Here is a 24,765-nt window from a genome sequence, read left to right as displayed (position 1 = left end):
GGTGATTCTTTAACAATAACTCGTGTAGGGCTTTGACTTTCCTTTTTGAGTGGTATCCAAGTGTTGGAAACAGCAGGCAACACTTATTTGATTTCTGAAACCCCATCTAAGAATGAAATCCTTCCCCAGCTTGATTCCCCTGAAGAAAGGTTTATTGGCCATGTGAAACCAGGTTTAAATGGTGACCTGGGTAATTTAGACTCGGGTTTTCACCATGCATACCTCCAAATTTGTCACTTCTCTGACCCTTAAGCAGCCATCACCCGACCTTTGACCCTGCGCTCCCCAGTGAGGAAATGGTGAGCAGCACCACAGTGTCTCTAAAACCCGGGCTCTTTTGTAAAGGAGTAGTATGCGTGAAGTGAAGAGTTTATCTTCCGCTGTGGCCTCAGTCAGACCAGGTCGGACTGGTTCCCAGCACTGTTTGGAGAGGCCTAGGAAAACAAAAGGGCTGTGGCCCTGGGGTCTGGGGATGTGTTGGAGGGTGGGGATGCCTGGGTGACGCCGAGAGCAAGCAGCGGGATCTATCTCTGTGATCCCAGTGTCCTGTCAGGCCTGAGGAGAGATCGACACTTCCGTACTGGCTTGGATTTTAAGAGGGAGGATTGAAATGGGAGGGAAAGACTGTGTGAAACTGCCGCCTCTGCTACTTGCCGTGGACTCTGATCTGTTTTTAAAGGTGAAAGCGCTAGCGGAAACATGACCTACCGGACATGAGGTGTTCCTTGTTGACTTTCTCCCTCTCCCTCTTGTCCTCCACTCCTCCCCTTTTTCCCCTCCCTTCAGGGCTTCGCAGGTGTGTGGATCGCTGCGGGGCAGAGGGACCATGAACAGACACCTGGAGAGGAGGGAGCAGTTAAAGACATTGTCTGTTGACAGCAACCTACCGGTAAGTCAATCCCTTCCCTGACACGCCGCCGGTTAGATTGGTCACTTAGTCAGGAAGCAGACATCGGGGAATGCCTTGAAAAAAACTATTGCTGAGCTATTAATCCCCAGAAGGAAATGTTTGGGGAGTTTCTTACAGAATAACATGGTATTTTGTGGTGGTCTTCTGTTAATAATGTCCAGGCTTTCATTTCTGTGGTTGGTTTGGAATGCAATATGTCTTCATATATTTTAAGTATGCACTCATCTTCTGGGAATGAAAAGAGCTTCATTTCCTGTGTTCAAATCTGTCCCAGGAAAGATCCACTTATGTCTAGAGGAGGAAGATAATATAATCAGGGTGAAGATGAATTACTTTTGTGTCCTTTCAGTGAGACAAGTAATAAAACCACACACAACCTCAGCTCCAACCACTAGGGTTAACGTGAAAGTGCACACAAATGTGTCAAGCAGCCGGGAGAGAAAGCAGCCTCCCCTGACTGTTTGTGAAACGTCCGCTGATTGACAGCCTTATCTCTAAGGCTCGGGCGGTTCTTGCGAATCACGGGAGTGGAAACTCGTTTGGGCCCAGGGTGAACTGAAGGTGAATCTGCTTCCAAGTAGCCTCTTTGGAATGTCAAGTAGCAGACATATAGCGGCTGCTGTGTTGTGTCTGCACGGCAGTGAAGACGCTTAATTCCCCCTCAGTGCATACAGTGAGCGCAGGAAATCATAACTCACTCTTAAAATAGCATAGATTAAAATGGTTGAAGAGTGCATTCTCTAATTAGAAGGCTGGTTTGCTTTTGAAAGGGGAAGACTGTGCAATTATGAGCTGCATTTCCAGGGTATATTTATGGGGCAGTTTGCTGCATGACAGTGAGGCTTTAATGAAGCTGAAAGAAGTCAACATACTTTATTGACTTGACCTGACTTTATGACTTGCTGCTGACCTATCCTAACCCACTGCTGACATACAAAGAAACACCCCTGGTGAACAGGTCTGTTTCTCTCAGACCACCTCGTGAGATATACACTCCACAAAGAATACCGATCCAAAAATAACTCCTGCAACATTATCTGAGGATGTTCCCCTTTTGATTTAGACACCTCAAACTGAGGATCATTTCTTACTTAGTGAATCTAGGAGCTTTAATCCTCTCCCTGAGCCACATGTTCATCATTGATCCACAGTGGTTTGTAAATGAGTAACTGAATGTGACACAGTGGACGATTACATGGCGTATTTGTACCGTTTCTTATCCAACTACTGTGGTTGATGAAGGCTTTTCCGAGTGCTATCACTATCATCATTGCTTGATATGAGCTTTAATAGCTTTAATTGAACACACAGCGACCTGATTTACTGCAAAAGTAGGTCATATTTGTGGTATGATTGCTCACATTTGTCCACTCGACTGTCCATGCACGCATTATTCCCTCTATCTTAAACACTCTGCTCTTCATATTCTCTGTTTCCCGTCTTTGTTCATGTCTTTGTCTTACTTTTTCTGAACCACTCTTTCCTCCCCCAATGACTTAGTCTCACTCGGGGCAGCAGGAGCATAAGGGTTGTTTTTCATAGTGGGACATGAGGAAGCCCGCAGCATTTTGGGAAAGCTCCAGCATAGATCTGGTGGCAGTGTGCAGATTGGATTCCATGGCATGGGCAACCAGGCTGCTTTTGATTGCCAATAAAGTTGAAGAAGTTAGTTATTTATGCTGTTTTTTTATGTTCATAAAAGCAAGAATATCCCTTCCATATTTAATAATTATTGTGCAATGACTTATTCCATCAAAAGATGCATTAAATCATGTTGAATCAATGACACATTGTGATTCATGCAGTCCTTGAAGACATGCAAATTATGTGTTTGCTGGTTTCCGTGCTATAATTTCAGTTGTCAATGAGCCTTTGTACAGCAACAATTCACTAATGTCGTGTTGGCGCCATCCGTATGAGGCCACTGAGTTTGTCTCTACACTCAAACCTGGCTCTTTTATCCTTCCAGTGCTGATTGGGGGACATGATGTGTCTCTGGCCCTTGTGGCCTCTGCTGGCCCTGGCACAGATAAAACCTACTAAGTCCTGTAAACACTCCTTTTCCTGGGAGGATATGAGCCTTCAATGCATTTATTTGTTCAGGCATCTGAGAAAACACAAGAGGCCGTCTCTTGACATTCCCTCAGACGACAGGCATGTTCCCTCTGCGTCACCTGTGAACCAGTTCTGGCTCAGAATGTGCTTTTCAATCCGCTAACAATGAGTTATAACACGGTGTGAGACCACTGATGACCCTGTGCGATCACACATTTTGACACAGGTCAGAGTGCTGCTCTCATTTTTTGTCAGTTGCGGTAGATTACACTCCATTATGTTTGGCCTTCTTTTTCCAGGATGATGAACAAGAAGGATTCTGCACCAGGACAGACTCTCACTTCACACTAGCAATAGACAAAATACCATATGTCATCTAAGGACCAGCTGAAATATTTATGTCTGCTATTCTTTGGATGGATTACATACAAAGCTCCTATCAATCGTTTCACGTCAGTCAGGACGGCCACCTCACACTTGCGTTATGCATTGAGCCGGCATATGTTTCCTCATGTATGCAGGCAAGGTTAGAGGGAATTCTCCTGGCTGTGTTTGCTACAAAGCTGCTCAGAAAAGCTTCAGTCAAAGAATTTAATTTATGTCCTCTATTTGATGCGAGTGTGGCTTTTGCACTTAGTGAAGTGGACCCTTAGTCAGCATTATCGGTGGTGTATTGATGCGTTTTATGGGCTCCTGGGTTAGTCTGCATCAGGTGACACATTTTAGCCCATTGTAGCAGATGCAGCAGCACTTCTGAGTAACTGGGGCACCATTTACATTACATAACATCTGTGTTGCTGGGCTGATTCTGTGCCTATTTATTTTTATCATTCGCTACCCGCCTGCGGATGAGAGTCTTCGTCATGCAGGGACGCGCACGGTGAGCCCGATGGCCGCGGACGGTCTGTGAGCTGTTGCTAGCTGCTGCCAGCCAGCTTTAACTGGGTCATGGCAGAAGCTCTGTCGGGTCCATCCTACAGAGAAGAGGCCATCGTTAGGGTTTAGTTCAAACAAGCATGGTTTATCCACTGAAAAATCCTCATGATTGTGAAAGGAGTGAAAGCTGTGGGGTAAAGGAGTCAGAGGTGTTCTGTTATTCTCAGGTGAGGGATTACAGAATCAGGATACAAGAAGAAGTAACTGTATTCTCCTACAGTTACATTAAGATAAGAAAAAAGACACGGTGTTATGACTCAAGAAATCTGAAGCTGGTGTCAGATAGAGCGTCAGACAGCTTTGCTTTTACACAGAATAAATAGGGGATGGATGTCCGGTGGCAGGCAGCAGGCTGACACTGAAACTGAGATTTCTGATCCTTTCTTTTACTCCCCTTTTCACTGGAGAGGAAGTAAAGGAACCGGAGCTCTGGATTCATTTGTTGTTTGAGGTGCAATATATGACTCAGCTTTAAGACGTGAAGACACTATTATTTTCCGCTTCGGAGCAGGCGGACCGTAATTTAATTTTCTCGTACTTTCAACCCTTCTTTTAGGCTACCTCTTTTTTAAATGCAATAGGGCACCTGATTCATACAAACATTACAGACTTTTGATCTTAAATATCTTGGTCTCTTCTTTCCACGGTCACATTATCCTGCTGGCTTACATAATGCTTTGTTTCTTCCTCTTTTATTCATCGGCATTGATCGAGGTAATCCAGAGTAACGGAAAGTAATCAGATTACATTACTGTTATATTGAGACCATTCTTTTTACATGTAACTAGTCATTTAAGCCCCCCAACCCTACGTATTCTACAGAAAAAGAAACCTTTACAGCATCTCAGAGTTTTAATAAGTAGGAATGTGAAGAACAGAGTGTGCACAGTGGTTGAAGCTAAGCCCATTTTCACACACACACACACACACACACACGCACACACGCACACACACACACACACACACACACACACACACACACACACACACACACACACACACACACACACACACACCTGGCCTTACTGTCAGGTTGTGTCTTTGGAAAGTTTGGCAATGTAAGATTGTCCTCGATCCAACCTGAGATGAAAGACATTTCCAACCCGGCTAAACGGCACGTCTGAAGAGGTGTGTAATCACCTTAAGGCACTGGAACAACATTCAGGCTCTGTGATTGCGGGTTGGAGTGGATCTGATGAGTGTCCTGTCACTCACTCGGACCATACTTGGTGCTCCATCATCGGCAAAATTGCTGCCCTCTTCATCTTTGTCTTCGTTGCTTTGTCTGGGGACTGTCTGTAGCAAATTCCTCATTTATCTAACAAACGAGTCACACGAGATGTGGTGTCTAATGCATTTCCTCAAACCCTGAAGAAATACTCAGCAACCCAAGGATGCAGTGTGACAGCAGGCCCTTGTTTTTCTTCCAACATGTATAATATGTGCAGCCGTGCAATCATGCTCAGAGATAATTGATAACAAAAGGCTAAATTGAAAACACTCTGCAGGGGAGGGTTAATAATCAAGTGGTCCACATTGCTGATTAAACGCTTGCTGCATAGTTGTGCGTCGTATTGAATAAACAGCATGTGGTAGTGCTTTCCTGTTTATCTCCAAAGTATTTGGGTTTAGCTAAATCCCCCTGGCTTTTGTCAAGCCTCCTCCTCGTATAAAGTGTTTTACGTGCTGATTTGCTGCAATGCTGTTATATCAGGCTGCAACTTGTTTCACCGGCCCACTGGCAAAAGCAAGACTATAAAATTGTCCCAGAAACAAGCTCCACAACAGACAAATTAGTTTGGTTTATGCTAAATTTAAGTGCAAATGAATTAAATGGTATGCCAGCATGGAGTCCACTTGGCAAGGTTGGATTTCCTCCCCCCCCCCCCCCCCCCCCAGCCCATTACAGCTGGTTATTCCAATGCAGAATAAAGACGTAAAAAAGCAGGGGAGCGGGCGGCTCTGGAGCTGAATGGGAAGAAATGCTCTGCCTAATCTGATTGGCTCCCACATCGTCAGGCAGACACATGGTGAGGGTTTGATATTATTACTGAGCAGCTCAAACTAATTGAGTGTAATTATACAGTAGAAATCCACCGACAATGGTGGCCTCGGCGTGGGCCCGGTTCTCACGCCATGAGTAAGACAGGATGCCAAGCTCAGGGGACGAGTGCTCGCCCTGTGGCCGCCCGATTCTTGAGGAACCGCTGTTAAGTGTGGTTCTGAAGCTGATTGGACAATATGGGTGGGAGCCAGTTACATAAAAAGATTTAGACTCTTCTTGGAGCGGCTAGTTCTCTCACTTCATATTGAGTGTTTTAAATCAAGTTTCTCAGCAGGGGGGTACCGGGCTCTGATGGCTCCCTCAGTGTGCAGGTGGCATACCACACATACCTGGGCTCGCCGCGTGGGTAGCCACGGGGCCGCAGGGTGTGGGAACCCAGCAAACTCTGGGACACTCACTGACTCTGAAGAGGTGGCGCTTTTCCTCCTCTTGTCTCATGGGAACCGTCTCCTCCTTTACAGCTTTTCCCCAGACTCCGGTCTAAACCTTACGGCTTCCCCCATATCCAACCGCACGCTGTGGATAAGACTAAGCAGCCTCCATTCCCTTGTAAAATTGCTTTAATAATTGTAGAGGCTGTTTTGATATGAGCCACTCGTCGGTTTTTCCAACCTCCAAGTAATGAGATTTGGCAGTCCCCTGCTAAAACCTAGGCTGTGTTTTATTAGCGCAATTATATAATATTTTATGGATCTAGGCACCACGCAGCTCTTTCATTTTCTGCAAAAAGAGCAACATGATGTCAGAAAATGTTGAGTGTAGTATTGAGGGGATGTCCAGGTGAGTAAATCAAAGGATTATCACATTCAGATCCGGGTGATATCAGAGCCAAGCATTGCAGCTGACCTGCTTACTCTCAGCTGAGCATCTCCTCTGCCTGCCAATGACATACTGAAGTGTGCTAATGTGCACATATTCTCTGACCCATGTCAAAAGTTGCGTGTGCGTTGCATGCCTTTTAGTAATAGTGATGCATGAATTGCGCATTTGCCTGCTGAACATAGGTTGATGCTCACTGTTATCTCTAGTGACTAAGGATTTATCACTTTAGCCGTCTAATAGGAAGCTTTTGGGTCTGTTCCAAAGTGAGAAGACTTTGTGCCAGCCTTTTGTAATTGGACGTCCATTTCCTCCTGCCAATGAGACCGTTCTGTGTCCTTTGAGTTCGGGGGCAATTAGGGATTCTGCCAATCATGATGAAGATCAAAGTTGATGCCGTTGCTGCGTGCGGTCAGTCACATGCAACGTTAGCGCTTTGCACCAATCTCCATTCCCCCTGGGGTTACCCTCAAAAGAGCCCAGAAACAGAGGCCTTTTGAGGCTGCAGGGACAGGGGTACAGAGTCCTCTTATCTGCCAGTGTTATCAGCTCACAGCATCAAACACTTGTCCTCACATTTACTCTGGACTCAAGTGGGAATGTATCAAGATAAGAGAGTCACACTATAGAGGAGTGAAGTTGTTGTTCAGCTCAATTAGGAGATGACCTGGTTGTATCTCAGCTTTTTGATTATGCTATAGTAGAAAGTGTGCTTGGATGTCCTCACTTGCCCTGAGGCAGTCACAACGGAAGCTCTGTAATAAAAACAGTGTATTTTCCCAGTTAACGACAAAGCTAAGCTAGCAAGTGTGTAAAAACAACCCATCTCTCCGACTGAAGGTGTAAAAAAAATGGTGTTCTGGGTTCACTGTGTCGGAATAGAGGTCAGTCTCAAGTTGAAACATGATCCAAACACAGGAGTCGGTAGAGCTCATCCCAGGGTGTTAACCACCTGGCGTGGAAGCTCCGTCTCCAGGGACGTTTGTCTATCATGTGCAGATGAGGCTCCATCTCTGGATCCAACGTTGGCACCGCAGGTTTGAATGAGGGTGGCTAACAGGATCGGACGTGCAGATTAAGACCCCGGTGAAAAGGAGGAGTAGGGGCTGCGTCTGTCAGCGGCTCAGGGAAGCACACCTCCTCACCTGGCAGCTGTGCGGCACGGGCCTCCTGGCAGACTGGGGTTGGGCGTGAGAGGCAGAAGGTGGTGCGGTGGTGGTAGGCGCGTCCTGTCGGCACAGTGGACGCCCCTGTGATCACAACCTCCTAATCAGGCGCAGAGCCAAACCCTCAGCTGGGGTCTGAGAGAGCTCTTTCATGCTAAAACCAGAGCTTCAATGTGGGGGGCCCAGATATACTTTCTAGAACGTGGAGAAATGAAATCTGATCCCAAACAATGGATCACATGTCAAAGTGTTCCAAGTGCTCTTCCTTGGACCCTGTGTTGGTTGGTGGTCCAGGTAGTGCCCCCATGATCCCACAGTCTCTCACAAATGTACATGTTTCCGCATTAGCTCCAACCGCGGAGTAAATACACAGCGACCACTTTATTTGATATATGGCTCCACATGAGTCCTCAGTTGGGGGTTATTAGCCCACGTGTTCAGGCCTGAGGACACTGACTCTTTATAGGGCTAAAAGAGATGCCTTCCGGGGTAATAGAGGCTACGCTGGTGGGTTTGTACCAGGTGTTCACGTAGAGGAGCGGTGCTTCCTCGCACCTGGTGACCTCCTTGTTTTTTGAAGGGTGAGAGGTTAAACTCAAGTGGTTGGGGGGTGGTTTGGAACCTGTTTTGTTTTTGCTCAGCACATTCCTGCAGACATTGACGCAACTGCTTTGGAATTCCAGCTCCTTGTAATTTGCTAATAGTGTTAAACTTGACGGATGATGTTAATTATTTAGTGTAGTTTTACGGCCATTCCAAACCACAGCCATTGCCCTTCATTTTTTATATTATATCATTTCATCATCATGACAAATCTGATCTGCTTAAGGATGCATTACCAAAATCATCCTAATCTAGATCTGCCCATCCAAGACCAAAACCATTATATGTGTGTTAGTGTCATGATGCCTTCTCCCTGACAAATGAAGCATCCATAAATCAGCAGAGGATGCATTATTCAAACCTCCGTCTGCCTTTATGTTTGCTCCTTTAAGTGATAGACTTCTGCGTAAGGCTTGCCATTATATAATGGTTTACACTGGCTTGGTGTGAACACGAGTGCTGGGATTAGTGTCAATCCATCCCTTCATCTTCTAACTAATACTGAAAGCACGCTTTGCTGGCACAATAGATTTCCATTTAATGAAGTCTAATGACTCATCAAACCTGCTTTGAGGGAAAACACTTACAGGAATGCTTGGGCGTGGATCTTACACCTGCATTATCTCCACTCGCAGTTTAACGAGTGGGAAGTGACCGCGCGTGATGTCATAAATTCCTCCGTGCGGCTTGCCCAGGCACCTGCTGACTGATAAGTTAGTAATCTGTGTTTGAGCAGGAGCACCAGCTGTCACTCAACTCCCATCAATCACAGCGAACAGCCACGGGCTCAGCTCTCTGATGGGGGGAAACACAGCTTATGTAGGTCAGCGGGAGCGGAATATTCATACTGATGGTTTGCAAGATGAAGACGGAGGTAAAAAGGCTCGTTCTAATCAAACTGGCTTGTTCATTTCCTGGATTAAACCTTGTTCTGCCCTCCTGCTTTCATCCCTCCACTTGTCTCCCCCTTTGGGAAGTCTTTTGACCAGTACGAAGTAGTTGGATCAAGACCCCTTCTTTTCTCGGCAGAGCTCCCGAGTCACACAGCATTTTAGATGTCAAACTGAGGCGGGAAAAAAATACTCCTTAGGCAAATGTCAAGGCTTTCATTGGCTGTTTGATACTCCCATCGCTCTCTCTCACACACATTTCCTCACTTTTTGGCTGCCAAGTCTGTCTTTACATTACCAGAGATCTCCCAGCAGCAGTCGGTATGGGTAAAGCGGCCAGTGTTCATCCATGACTGAGTGTGAGTTTTGGACAGGAGCTGGAGTCTCAGACAGAGGAGAAACAGCAGACTCCTCTTGACATGTGTTAATGTTTTATGCCTTTACACGCGTGCACAAATGCCAGCCAGTCACTGCTTCACACAAACACATGAAAACACACGCTCTCCTGGGCAGCAAACCACAGTAGGTCGTGCCCAGGTGATTTAATCCGACCTGACTCTGCTGGTTAAATATTGACAAGAGCTGATGTGGCCTTGCTGAGGAAAGACGAGAATTCAGACGAGGCTTTTCCCTGCTGCATCATCACTCCAACTCACACACACACCGCCAAATGCAAACATGCACACAGCAGCTGAGACTCAAGGCAGTTAGGGCAGAAGTGGAGAACGAAGCGGAAGAGGAGGAAGGCGAGCGAGCGGGCGGACGCAGGATGAGCCAGTTTGTGGACCACGGCATCGTGTCGGTCTGCGGGAGGATCCGGAACGATCCCCTGCTGGAGCTGCTGGCGGTGAGTCTGGGGTCCATACGTTTTTCCCCCCTCCGGTCCCTCCATCGCTTCAAGCCCTCCATCCGTCTAGGTGGTATCTGGGGCAGGAGGCAGGCTGTCTGGAGCTGGAAGTAGGTCTGATAATCAGGCTAACATCCTGCCCTCCAGTCCTCCCAAATATAATACCACCTACATCGCTATTGCCCCAGACAGGAATCACCCAGGGAGAGGGGTGCAGGGCAGGGCGGGGGGGGGGATCAGAATTCATCAGGAAGCAAGGTAGTTTCTGGTGTGGGTATGAAGAGAGGCTGGGAGTGAAATGTGAGGATTGGCTGTTATTAATTTGGTTTTATTAAAGTGCATTTCAGACACCAAATCATCAATCGATTCATGAATGATATTTCTTCTACTCATAGGGACAAGTGAAGAGCAAGTTAGGGTTTGATGTGGGTTTGCAGTATTTACATTCCTTTTTTTGTATATTATGCTGACATTTCACATTGTGTTGCTTGTATAAAGTGGATTTGCTGTTTAGTGTCTCTTTTGATAATTGCTATTAAGTGTTTGTTTTCTGACAAAACGAGGGTATATCAGAGACTAAATGATCCATCTTTAGGGACACTTATCATACATCAGCAGCCATGGCTTTGATTTTTACACCGTGCATGTCCATTGTTTATGAATGTAGGACTTCTTCACGGCCGTGCATAGCGATCTCACCATGTTCCATATGTAGGTCACTAGCAGACAAGCTGCGACTATCACTAATTACATGCGAGAATCGAGCTGGCTTCACGTTTTCAGAAACATCTCCAGAAGGTCTGAATCGGGGGGACCTGCGCATATGGTGGAGATGGATTGTGACATTTGACAGTTTCACTAGGACGCCTAATGAGCGGTATGTGTGTGTTAATATGCGTGGGGGCAGAATGATGTGTAGCAACAGTCAGATCTAAAAATAGATGAGATTTGTTTTTATTTTCCGGGGGTTAATGCTCCTTCTTATTGGCTAGAAAAAGAATTCTTCTGGAAACTCAGCAAGAAAGAGAATGGATTATTTCAGTCTTCCTGTCCTTATTTTCCACTCTCCAAACGTCCCCGTCCTTCACGTCTTCTCAGTTATTGAGCCAGAGGTGTTTTGTGGAAATCCAGGGGTTCTTAGCCTCTGCCACCGCATGGACGCAATTATGCAGACAAATGTCTCCGCCGAGCGCTGAGGCTCCATATATCCTTTATCTAATTACATTAACAGGAGCTGGATAGTGACTAATGGCTCGTGGAGAAGAGGGGTGGGGGGGGACACACAACGAGGAGCTGGAGAGGCCCGGGATGCATGATTGCATTTTTCCATCTTATTTCACTCTCTCGCTTCTCCTGTGCCCAGATCACTCCCTGAGCTCCGTTTAGAACTCCCCCCCAACAACCTCAACCTACACACACACACACACACACACACACACACACACACACACACACACACACACACACACACACACACACACACACACACACACACACACACACACACACACACACACACACACACACACACACACTGTCTTTTTCCAGCATGAAAGACTTAGCTACAATTCTTCAGGAGTGATTTCTTTCTGTCTTTCGGGCTGTAATGGATTTCGGCGTTATGGCTGATGTTCTGCACTGTCCAGAGTCTGAAATAAAAAGCAGGCTAAATAAAGCTTTGAGATTCCCTCTGTAACATTTAGTTTTATTGTGAATGAAATGAAATGTGCACTGAGGCAATGAGTGAAGTCTGTAAAAGTCCTGTGCCTTTTCTTTATCATCTGCCCATCCTGTGCTGCCAAAATAAAGCCTCCTCATCCCGCCGGTGGCAACAGTAAAGCAAAAGTCTTTTTAGGAGAATACGGCTGTTTTGTTTCTCTACCCATTAGCTAATAGGTGCATCATCCAAAGCATTTGATTGTAGAGCGATCCTTCAGGGTAACCATTATAGTTCTCATGCTTTTTAATATCAACCTGCAGGAACTAGCTTGAGAAATGTTCCGCTTTTTGAGTGATGTTATCTCGCTGAGCAGCCAGCGTGCGATGTTTGGAACATTTTAGCAACAGGACATTAGACAAGGGGTGTCCAAAATGCAGGAACACATACGGAAGGCTGGGCCACTAACTCAAGGTGAGGTATCACAGCTCTCCGTAGGGGTTTCATTGATTTTGTTGCCTTAAAACAGAAGCCTTAAGGGGAAATGAGACGGGTATATTTCACACTGGCTATGCAAATCAGGTTTGATTTGATTTGAAAATCAGGCTTATTAACACATGCATACTAATGTGTAATGTATGTTTCATGTGTAACCCTAACCCTAGCCCATGGGCCATATTCCAATTCCATTTTGAATGGCTGAGGGCCAATTAGACGCATCCCAATCCTATCGTACTTGCTGACTCTGTGCTCCTACTGAGAAGATATCCCTTCTTCACTCAATTTTAATGTTAATTCTTGTGTAACACAAATTCAATGCTAATATGATAGTGCATCCTGTGAGTCAGCCATATCAATATGAAAGTCTGTATCGTACTGTGTATCCTAAGAGTGGGGACAAAAGAGATTCCATGGAAAAATGTGGTATGTAATTAGGCCAATACAGAGGGGAGGGAACAATTTCACATTTGACAGATGAACAAACAAGCTAGCGTGCGACGGTACACCTGGCAGTGATGACGCAAAATGTCTATGATTCATAAGCGTCTGAAATGTCCTCTCACTGACTGTCCGTTTGATGGAAAATCGAGTGAGTGGCACACTTGATTTCTGTTTCTGCTGTTGTGCAAGAGATGAGCCTCTCACAGCTGAGAAGCATTAGCACTAATGACAGATGGTAGCTGGAGAAATCTGTGGAAAAACATTTAGCTTTCTCTTTGTGAAGCTTGATTGATCCTCAGTCATAAATTGATGACTGATGTTTGTCTTATTTATTCGTACTGAACAAACCCTTCCAATCTGCACCAGCATTCACTTATCGCGCCGTGTTATTGTTTTAATTAGTGCAACGTCAGCCTTGAATATGCTTGAGTCTGCCCTGCTTTTTCCAGTAGGTGAATAAAGCAGGTGTCAGTGGTTTCCTGTTTTTCCCTGAGAGGCTTGCAGCGGGCCTACAGGAGCTCAGCAGTCTGCTGGCTCACATTACTTTATGCTAATATCCCCCAGCTGCAACCTGCCCCACACACACACACACACACACACACACACACACAGTTACTCGCACAAGCCCCCGGGACAGTCATGGGAGGGCCGCATAAAAAAAAAAAAAGGAAGCCGAGATGATTAATTAACTCTGCCCTCATTTTGATACCGCCTTATTGGCTTTCAACAGCCGAAAGTCAGCTTCAGAGATTTGCATGGATTATCTTTTCCACACACACACACACACACACACACACACACACACACACACACACACACACACACACACACACACACACACACACACACACACACACACACACACACACACACACACACACACACACACACACACACAGAATATCGAGGTCATGTTGTTACTCATGCCATGGTGAATGTGCAGCATTGGTTTCTGGGCAGGTTGCAGTGTTGGGCGAAGTACTCAGATCCTGTACTTCACTACAAATACGTTGCTCTGGATAGAACGTAGGAGTCCTGATTTCAAGAGGATTCTTAAGTAGAAAAGCATCAAAATATACTTAGAGTCCAAAAAGTACTGTCTGTGCAATAGCTCGTTTCTGAATAATATAAAGACCCGAAGTATTTTATGCTAAATGTAAATATTGAAGGACTGGATCACGGTATTTGATCATGTCTTTATACATGTGAGAGCATGTTAGTGTTGTACCACATATCAAGTGTTTTCATATGTACAAACTAAGTAACTGACTGTGTAATTAAATCTAGAGGAGTAAAAACTGCATGAGTCCTCTAAAATGTAGCTGAGTGATGGAAATAGTGGCGTGAAGAACAACCTGTCATAAAGGTACTGGAGTACTTTCAGCGAGGTGTCGGCGTTCGTCAGAAGCTGTTTTCTCCGCTCCTCCAGGGACCAGAGGCTGCCGACACCGACAGATTTATTGGCCTGAGAGTGGTTGTTATTATGATTTGGATTTAATGATGTACAGGTTAATGATATGGTTACACATATTGCACTAATGATAAATCACACGCTTATGACGGGATGATGGCGTGCTCTTCCATAGAAAAATGAGATGTCGTAGAAACAGCTTGAGGGCAGTTGGGGGTGGCACCAGTACGTGAGCCTTGTTCAGAGGCTGCTTACTCACTACAGTGTCCAAAACACTAGATTGTGTAGTATTGCTCAGAAGTTGAACATACATTTACAGTGTAATATGTGATCTGGGTGTGTGCATTCATGTGCGATCAGTTGTGGTTGCTCATGTGTAAGTAAATGTATATCCTGTGGTCTTTGTAATGGTGTGCATGTGTTAGTGTGTAAAAGTGGACACCAGGTGCTGCAGTGGCCGGGCCCTGACCGAGGGTCCTCTGGTCCCCTGTGCTTTGCTCTTGATGACAGCCTCGGTACAGAGGAGCTGTGCAGCTTTAAAGGGCCTGTCAGCTCCCTTCAACACAGCTAGACACAATACAATAGTGCTCCTGTATATTGTCTATACACGGGGGAGCAGCCTGCAGCACAGCTGTCTTTCATCTTTGTTTTAAACTCTGTTTGCTTTTCAGTCCTGTTCCCTCTCTCATCCTCTCTCCTCCCTCCCAACAAAGGATCACCTGCCTGGCTGTGTGATGTGTCACAGGGTGGGAAGCCTGAGGGAGAGCCTGCGGACTAATGTGGAACTTTGTTAGTACTGTTTCGTGATGGGTTCCTATTATCTAACAATTTCCCTCATTCGATGCGAGTGTGATGAACTTGTTTCACACTTTTTTGTGTTATTTTTGGAGGCTGTCAGGGTCGAGCAGCGCAGGATGGACCCACCTGCAGACAGACAAATGTTTTATCCGAAAATAACCTTAATGTTTTTTAACCCACACACACCAACAGAAAACCAGCACTTAAATACAAGACCAATTAAGAAGACAAGACACAGCTGGGGGGGGGGGAAATCACAAAGGCACCAGGTGAGCACAATCAGTAATCAGACAGGAGGGAAACCACAGACGTGAGACAGGCCCTTTCAAAGTAAAACAGGAAACCGACAGACTGATAGTTCAAAATGAAACTGAAAATACACAGACAGAGTTCGTCGTGAGCGGCTGCTTTTAATTCTGTCCGACATGTTTAAAAGAAAACTTCCAGTGTTTATTTTCACAATACTCTGCGCCGGGACTCGCTCGAACGCAGCAACAGAAGCAGCGCAGCAAAAGCTGAGCTCGCCTCACACTCCTGCTCTGTGCCGTATGATAATAAGGTGTTGTCTGCAGGGAACCTGATTTCGTCTGACGTGGCTAATGCGCTCTGTCAGAAGCGTTTACGGCTGATGCTAGCCTCGTCTCCACTTGAGAGTACAGTCCGACTCACCACATCCGCCTGCCGGCTACACCTACACCCAGTCTGGTGACCTTCATGCCACAGAGTTTCCTCATTGTGCTGCAGGGTAGAAATCAAGTCATTTCTAAATGGTTTTCAATCGTGTTATCTCATGGTTTTAGAGCGCTCATCATAACTGACGATGCATTATCTCAAAGTATCAGGGGGTGCATTACTAAGATTAGAAGGAAACTCATGGGGAGCTGTTTGATGGTGCACCATTATGAAGAGTCAGCGGCTGGAAGATTCCTGCAGATCCAATTAGACGCTGCAAAAAGTCCTTTTAGTTTCAGCCAAGGAAAATATATCTGAGTCCAAACTGCATCCAAGTTCACTTCATGATCATTTGTTAGCTGTTGATTTTCCTCATCGATATCCCTCATTGATTCTTCAGATGAAGTCCTTTTGGATGCAAGGCTCTTTGTCATTAAAGGCTGGCTATTCCTACAAGGAGGAGAATCAATATCATCTGCATGTAGTAACATTTGTCTGCGTGAGTCATCCGGCTAGCTGGAGCCATTCACGTTATTGAGTCTCGGTCACTTTCTAAAGAGATAATATGATCTGCATGCCTTTCATGGGTCCATAACTCAACTTTATGGTGATGTGCTCGTGGCGCTCAATGATTTTCCGGGGCTCCTCTGTCTACGAGCCAGACTTCAGAGGAGTGATTGGGGTTTTATGAGGCGTACTGAGCCTCAGGTGAGCGGGACTGAATGAGGGATGCTCTGCAGAAGCGCGTTTGACCCTCAGGGCTGATTGTCTGCGGTGTCAGTGGTCAACCCTTGCCTTTTGTGTGTGGTCACTAAGGGGCTATTGTGGGAACCCGTGGCAGCCAGCGGGCTATCGAGCCGCGGCCCTGCATCCATCTGCCACAACAGCTGGAGGACCTGGAGGTTTCCAGGCTGGAAATTACATTCTTATGAATTTCTTAGGAAGTATAATCATTCTCCAGGAAAGTGTGGTACAAATATTAATTCCGTTAAGTATTGCCCCTCTATATCATTGACAGACGCACTTTATTTTGTAGGCATTTCCTGGTTGGATTTTCTGTCTTCTTGCGCTCCCTATGTCTCATTTTAGGGCTAGAAACCAGCTGAAGTATTGCATTATAAAGCCTTCCCCCCCTGATCAATTTCCCTGCATGGCTTGACTCCAGCATGGGAACATACACGAATGAGTTTGGCTCTAAATGGACCTCTTCTGTGCAGAGAGGATGCTGGAATGAGGTGATGGTGAAAGCTCTTCATTTTCTCATCGGGCTTCCATTCAGACGGAGCCTTTCAGTGCGATCAGGTATCAACTTCTGACGTGCGACACAACAATACAGAGAATATGTTCCCTCGTAAAACCATGTTGAATGATGCACGCTGTTCATGGTTTTCAGTTCCTGTGTTGATTTAGCTTTGGCTGCAACTATAGGACTTTGATTATGGGTTAATCTGTTCATAATTTCTACAATAATTGGATCATTTACTGTGTAAAATGTCAGAATCTAATGGAAAAATCTCCCCAAATGACAGATTTCTTTCCTAGACCTCCATTCAGTGGTCGGTTGTGGGGATTTTTTTGGTCTCATGTAAGCGTAATCTCTCAAATATGGAGCGTTCCCTGCTTTATATCGAATTAATTGGGTTGTGGGATGGCCAAAGAAGACCATTTGCCGCCATGAATAATACCAGCAGAATCCAACTTGTGACCTAGAAGGGGAACAATGCAGAAAGCCCTAGCGTGTCCTCCACAATGCGGGTGTGACCTGTGTAATACCGCATGCTGAAGGTAATGCTTTCAGGGGTAGAGGGCATCTGATGGGCGAGCTATTGTTACCCCTCAACTCCCTTCAATCAGCCCAATGGAGGGCCCCGTATTGAGAAACGGCTTCCAGAGAGGTTCAGGGAATGCGAGAGGGCCCCAGATAAAGAGGGTTAGCTGAGTAAACAAATAGTAATGATGGAACAGTGTTGTTATTGTAAGAGCAAATAGCTGGCCTAAGCAGAGGAAATTCAAGTCCATTTTCCCACAGTAGCAGAATTATCACATTCTGATCCTAAAATATCTCAGAGGATATGAAGAAACATCTCAACACAAACAAATATTTGAGTTTGAGGTTCCTGTCAGGCAGGTCGGTTATGATAACGGTGGAAATTGGATTTATCTATCAGATAGACCTTTGACACCCTGTTTCATGTTTTTCGGGAGCCTCTGAAAGTTGTTCACACAGAGAAATCCAATATGCTTCTATCCCGTGACAAGAGAGTATTCAAGTCCACTGATGTCACCCCGTCTGAGAGGCTTAAACAGAAACAGTGCTGATGTCAAATTCCTCCCCGGCTCCCATCTGGAAGATATAAAACAAATATGGCGGCTAAAAATAAGACTCCACTTGAGATGATAACAAGGATTTAGTGCCAATAACCGTGTAAATACAGTGTGTGGTTGGCCCCAGATTCATATTAAAATTCCTTCCCAACCTGGACGGGCTCTCACTGTAAACCCCCCACTGCAATAACTCCTTTCAAAAGTCCATGATGGTCGATTTAAATATTTTATGCAGCTGAATTATTGGACTCCCAGTCCTCTCTCAGATCACTTGACGGGGGTGCTTTGTTCACATTAACCCATGAAATGGATGCATGGTGCAGAGGATCTCTTCAGCCCAGCATTGGAACAGAAATTTAAGTACTTCCTGTGAGCTGAGCGGTGCATTCAGGAGCCGCTTTTACATGCATATGGTGTCAGTATCACGTTTCAGAAAGTGTAGATATGTACCCTTCAGGGCTGACGCATGCTTCAACATAAGCTGAAAGTGTTTTTCTGTCAAATGTGTCAAAAAAGGTACGCTGGAACGTTCCATTTTAGTTTAGCTGTTACTTTAAACATCCCCCCGTACTTAGGGGGCTGGGGATATTAGTTTTTATGTGACCTTTTTAAATGTCGTTTTTATCAAAGCAATGCACGTTTAAAGCTTCAGCACAAAGGAAGGCATGTGTTATTTAACAAGTTCACTAAGGACATTCTTATTTACAGCAATGCCTCTGGGGTGGGGGTTACCTAGATTTACACCCCCCCCACGGCAGTGCTACTGCAGTGCACGCCGCTGGTTGATGTGTTGGTCAGGGTCACATATCTGTTCGGAAAGGGTGTGCATTACTCATTCGCACATTATTAGCCCTCAAACAGCCAGCCTTCTGGCCACAAGACTGTTTTGTTAACCCTGAGGCTACTGCCCCCCCCTTCCCACACTCTGTCTGGGAGATGTGGCAAAGATCACCCTCTGTGCATCGAAATAATTCATGACCACGGGAATGCCTAGTCCTACAGTAGAGGTCAAAGGTCACCGTCTCTTCCACCTTTTCTCATTATTATTCTTCTACCTCCCCCGTTTAAAAAGACGAAATCCCCTCGCTGTATCTTGATCTGCTCTGTGTCAGCTCGGATAGGAAATCTGATAAGCATGAGTGGCACAGGTGGGTTCGGGGATGACAGGAGCGCAAACAGCGTCTTCTTGTCACATTACCATTTCCCCGCCGATATGGTTCCTCGCACGCCCCGCAGGCGCTATCTCCACTCCCCGCCCCGAGGATAAAAAAAAATCGAACTCTGACATTAAGTCTGTCTCGAGCAGGAATGCCTCGACATCTGCCCGGCACCTGGCTCGGCAGAATCGAGTCAATAAATATGCCTGTGGATTAAACAGAGGAGAAGCTGTGATAAAGCGGAGGCCTGCAGCTAATGCACGTGGAATCTGGGCAAGGAATATCTCAGAGACGCTTGGAGGTCACAAGATTATTGCTGAATATACTTGGTTGTGTTTGTGGGTTTTATCCTCTCTGGTCCGCACGGATGAGCCAAGGTATTGTGAACTTTTCCCTCATGGAATGCGATAGTGGGTAGTGCCGATAAAGCAAGATGGATCCTCTTGAGGGCTTTTTACTCGATCTATAATGTGCCTAATTTGCCGTGAAGGAACACAGGGACTTGATGAGTCCTACAGTGTGGCTCGCTGAGGTGCGGCGCCTGTCTGTCAAAGCTTGCATAAACAGAAGCCCGACTTCCCCCTGTGAACCAACCAACATCTGTTCAGCATCAGCCCTACCCCTGTCACTTCCAAACTCTCACTCTCCCATGCTCTCTGTTCTCTCTGGCTGTTTGGATTCAATCACTGACTCATCGACAAAGTGTTAGATATTGTTGAGATTGTGACTGCATTAAAGGGCCTGTGTCGTCACTGGGCTGCAATTCCAATTCAATTTTGCATCTCTCTTTGTTCCCTCTCTCGGATCATTCCTCCCTCTGTTTTCCCTGCGCTCCTGTGGGATGCCAGGTCCAGTTTTCCTTTTCATTTCTGTCATCGCCACTCTTCCTCCCTTCCCAAGCACACCTGACTGAATACTGGCCCCCAGATAATAATAAAACCCAGCAACCCCCAGGCTTGTAAAAACCTGGGCAGGGGCGCGCCGCAGTCTTCCCTCCCTCCCCCCACAGTATGCTCCCTGTTTCCTCGATTCCCATCCTGTCTGGAAACATCGCTACCAGCACTGTGTATTTGTTTTTATTCCTAAAAGCAGCATTCCAGGGCTGCTCCTCCCTCGTGGGTGCAGATTTAGGGACAGAACAGAATGTAGAAACAAAGGAAACGTACCGAGGTATGATATCAAATGAGGGAAATGTGAGAAAGTTTTCTGGCCTTCAAATCAAACCGAAACAGGTAGAGCTCTGCCACCCACACTTCCCACCTGAGGGATCAAATCGAACATGTCTTGTCTTGGTTTAAAGACTCCAAACTGCACACGCATGCACCGGCGGAGGTCTCCCTCGCTCCTCCACACAGGCCGCTCTGTGGAAGTGATCGAATAGCGATGTCAGCTCTGATGTATTTCATTCCTCGGCTACTTTTTCCCTTCCCTTGTGAGAGTCGCGCGGTGAACAGCTTTGCCACTGTTCCCCACAGGCATGAATGGCCCACTCTGTCAGACCCAGAAGCGCAGAGGAGGAGCCCCCCGAAAACAGACGGAGGGTTATTTGAGCGCTATCTTTAATGTTTGGAAAGATAATCCGCGGGGATTTGGATTCCTTAACGGTGGCGAGGTGTTGATGTTTGGGCTGGGCCCGGGAGCGTAGGTGCTGCTGGAGGAAGAACATCAGATAACTGCTGGAACTCACCCTGCATGATGAACAGGCTCCCTTTTGTAGCTCCAGTAATCCATATTCCCCTCCATTTGGGGCAGATGAAGAATATCCTGCTCACTGGAGGCATTTCTTACACCAATGTCCCGGACTCAATAAGGCTACTGTGTGAGCGCCACGGATTTACAGTCAGCAAGGTTTTGGGTACAATTAAGCAGTGTGTGACTCAGCGCTGTTTCAGCATTCTTCATGGAGTGACGGCTCGTTTACTGAGCTTAATTTGATGCATACTCAGTCTTTAAGGAGGATTGATTGAGAGAGGATACATGATTATTCTTTCCATGCCAGAAAGATTCTCCCTTTCCTCTCTAAAACAACTTTCTGTGGCTTTTATTTTGAAGGAGCTACAGGAAAGGAAATGTATTCATCACTGCTATTTGTAACAAGACATGGTCAGCTGATCAGTTTTAATCCGTGTGGTGTTAGCAAATCAACCAGGGCGAAATCTCCAGGATTACAACTTTTAAAGATCGGGTTGTGTTTGGCGTTAGGGAAGATTGCGGTTCACAATTTCCTTTTTGAATTTGTGACACGGGACTTAGTCGTCCTTCCTGACACATGATAAACACATCCATCCCTGACAGCGCACAGATCGCTGTATCTTCCTTCAAATCGAAAAATCACACGTATTAACCTGAGTGTCTGCCCTCTGCGCTGATAAAAAGCAGGGCTATCCGCCGAGCGATCGGGCTCTGAGGATATGAGAGCTATGGCTGGCCTGATTCTATGACACCAGGTCTTTGTGGATGTGAGTAACGACCTCTGAGTGAAGGATCATCCGCGCAGAGCCTCAGAACATGCTGATAAGACTAATGAATTTAACCGAGGCACAGACCTGCTACATGCAGAGGCCGCCTTCTAGAAATCTGAGACCATTAGTCATGCTGATTAGTTCATTACCCGGCTCCGATAGCATCACAGCCATTCTGGATAATACTGGACCACAGGATAGGATTTCATTGATGCTCATTACATTTGATATGTGTACATCTCTGCTTTGTACACAAACTATACAAGTAATGTAACCTGATGACTTTGTTACTTTTGGATTACCTCAATATGAAATGCAATGCAACAATAAGAGAACAGAGTGATCCATAAGAGGGTTTTATTATACCAAACAGAACAATGTGACCTCAGAGAAGAAGAATGTTTAGGATCAAAAACGGGTCTTTTTTAGACCTACAGAAGGGAGGAGCTTAGAGAAAGTGAATGATGAACAGTATGTTTGTTTTAATTCATCAGAGGTCCACCTATACATATATTTCCTTAATGCAAACCAAAAAGAAAAATCAAGCAGTGCATTAAATGATACTACATCATCAGGTGCACCTTGCTGTGATTGGCTGATTAGATATGTGCGTTAGCGAGCAGCTGAACAGGTGTAGCTGATACAGTGGCCAGTGAGTGTATTTTTATACACTCTCTCTAATCCTGCTGGTAATCATCATTCTCTTTATAAATGTGACAGTAATCTGATTAGCTCTTACTGTAAGGGAATACAGTTACATTATTGTATCCTGATCCTGTCACATGTACTCTGTTACTCCCCAGGCATGCTCCCATAAACCTTCCTGTATTGGATGGTGGGAGTTTCCGTCTCCAAGCCCAAGTTGTGTGTTTGGCGGGAGGCCAACACTAACAGCCGTATCAGATGCGATATATCTCCAACACGTTCTAAAGTCACTGTCATAATTCTCTCTCAAGAGTGCCATAAAAATACCCCCAGAAAGAAATCCTACATTCTATTGGCGTAACCTCTGACTTGCAGCCGCCCACGTGGGAGCTCCACTTTCTGTCAGACCCACGGCTCGGGGTTTCGGTTGGTTTTGCAGTCCCAGAGGCCAGTGGCATGTCATCAGTATTTGTGGGAAGCAGAGATGGGTGGAATAGACGGGCAGAGGTTGTGACCTTGTCTTTCGGCAGGGTCCGATCCCCTGAGCTCACTGCAAGGTGTCTTATCTGGACCTCCAGCCTCTGACCTGCACACACATCAAGGTGCGGGGGTAAACTCATCACAGCGAGGACTTCAAGGGACCTGACCTCAGCAGCAGCGAGGTCAGAGCGTTATCTAGCTTACCGTTTGTTTGTGTTTTCCCAGTCAAAGAAACCTATATCAGAACCAGACGCTCCTCCAGGATGGGTTTCGGTCCCTCTTAATTTTCCAGAATGTGTGAAAAAACGTATGGATGAAAAAAGCAGCTGATGTTCTATTACTGAAAACACGATTTGGATAAATCATAGACAGAGCACTAGAGGAAGGCGCTCCATATTTTACATTTTCATTAAGGCACATTAGAGGGGACTGGATGTGGGATCAAGGCGGGGAAGGTCTGCCTGCCTTCGTATCAAACGCTCTCACACATGAGTAAACATGGGCGGATAAACATCAGTGAGAAGCTGCGGTCGCTAAGCCCACAAGCAAAACATATGTGTCCAATACTGGCTTTCAATGAAATATTGAGAGCTTTATCTGCAATGAGTCGTCTTTCTGTATAAAGGCAGCAAATAAAGAACCAAATTGACTTGAAATTGATTTGAAACCATCCAGTGATGCAGAATTCAATCAGGAGATAATTCCACAAAGTCTCCTTAAGATTTGTTCTGTTTGAAAACACCTTCTGATTTAGTGTACTTTTGAGGTGATAACACACTCCTTTATGAGCTCACAGACATTTTAACCTCTGTTAGGAACGGCTGTGTGCGAGTTCTGAGAAAATGCGTCTCCAGTCGGTAAATTCTGAGTATTTTTCAGTCATCACGTGAGCACCTGGGCCTCGTGGGAACGGTGCAGCTTTCACTAACGCTGTAAAACCGTCAGAAATAATGCCGGCTGAAGATATAACGCTCTGCACAACATACACGGGTCACGCATTAAATCTTAGCTTTAAATACCGTCCCGCTTCACATGACAACAAGCACGCCGCATTCCCTGCATTCCTCCATGTGCAGCGAGGATTATTCCAGTGCCCTGTCATTAGGAGAGGTCTGCGCGATGACAACACAGACTTAGGCAGCTTTACCTCATGTTTGATGTGGCCTGTAAATCGCAGAAGGTCCCCCTTTGTGCGGCTGCCATTATGAGATCATGTTGCTAATGGTCCTTCGTTTTACCCCCAGACCCTTTTCTTGAGAGTAAAGCACGACTGTAATTAATAGTTCATGTCTCTGGCTCTGCAAAACACATTTCACAGCGACAACATCCAGTGTGTTTTAGAATTCAGAGAGCAACGTGAACACGCCGTCGTTTCGGCTATCGATTATCTGCCTTCGGAGCCAACAGTTAATTTAACTTTGGGAACTTAGCTCAGCGCTAATGGCTTTCCAGCCTGGGTGTGAGTGGCATTCTGGCTGCACGCTGTGGCACTGTGAGACTAGCAGATGGCTTTGGGGCACAGTTATTTAACACTGCAATTGGTTGCATTCCAAACATCACACCAGTTAGAGTCAAAATGAACGATGGAAGAGACGGAGGAGATGTAGAATTTGGTGTTTGTGCAGTGGAAAGTTTGATAGTGATTGGAAAATGTGGTACCCCGCTGTAAGGCAATCGATCTGTTGTGGTGCTTTGGCGTCGGCCCGATTTCACTAATGGTCACCCGGAGTGCCCTTGAGTGGCAGCACGGCAGGACGCCTGCGCAGTTTGTCAGGTTCTGCACGCCTCTATCGTTTTCCAACCCAGTTGAGGTTTAACCACGACCACTTCCGCATCAACATAGCTCTGCGCGACGGCGTCATGGATGTGCAAAGCGAACAAAAACTTGACAACGGTCTTGGGAAAACTGAGTGGGGCTCTCAGAT

At 45.9% G+C, this 24,765-nt stretch overlaps 1 protein-coding gene across 5 annotated transcripts in view; it reads left to right on the top strand.

Annotated features, from left to right (window-relative positions):
* The window catches only part of LOC134860998 (nck-associated protein 5-like), a 108,252-nt gene that overhangs the window by 5,423 nt on the left and 78,064 nt on the right, over positions 1 to 24,765 (top strand). For 4 of the 5 annotated variants that reach the window (XM_063877949.1, XM_063877948.1, XM_063877947.1 and 1 more), the window contains exon 2: positions 787 to 889. In XM_063877949.1, coding sequence (XP_063734019.1) covers positions 787 to 889 — 103 coding nt within the window. Of the gene's footprint in view, positions 1 to 786; positions 890 to 10,189; positions 10,292 to 24,765 lie in introns of those variants that run through there. The other variant, XM_063877951.1, reaches the window with a different exon arrangement.

This window comes from Eleginops maclovinus, chromosome 24, assembly GCF_036324505.1.
Source record: "Eleginops maclovinus isolate JMC-PN-2008 ecotype Puerto Natales chromosome 24, JC_Emac_rtc_rv5, whole genome shotgun sequence".
NCBI lineage: Eukaryota > Metazoa > Chordata > Actinopteri > Perciformes > Eleginopidae > Eleginops > Eleginops maclovinus.
Note: the sequence above shows the minus strand (reverse complement) of the source record. Positions and strands in the feature narration are given on the sequence as shown.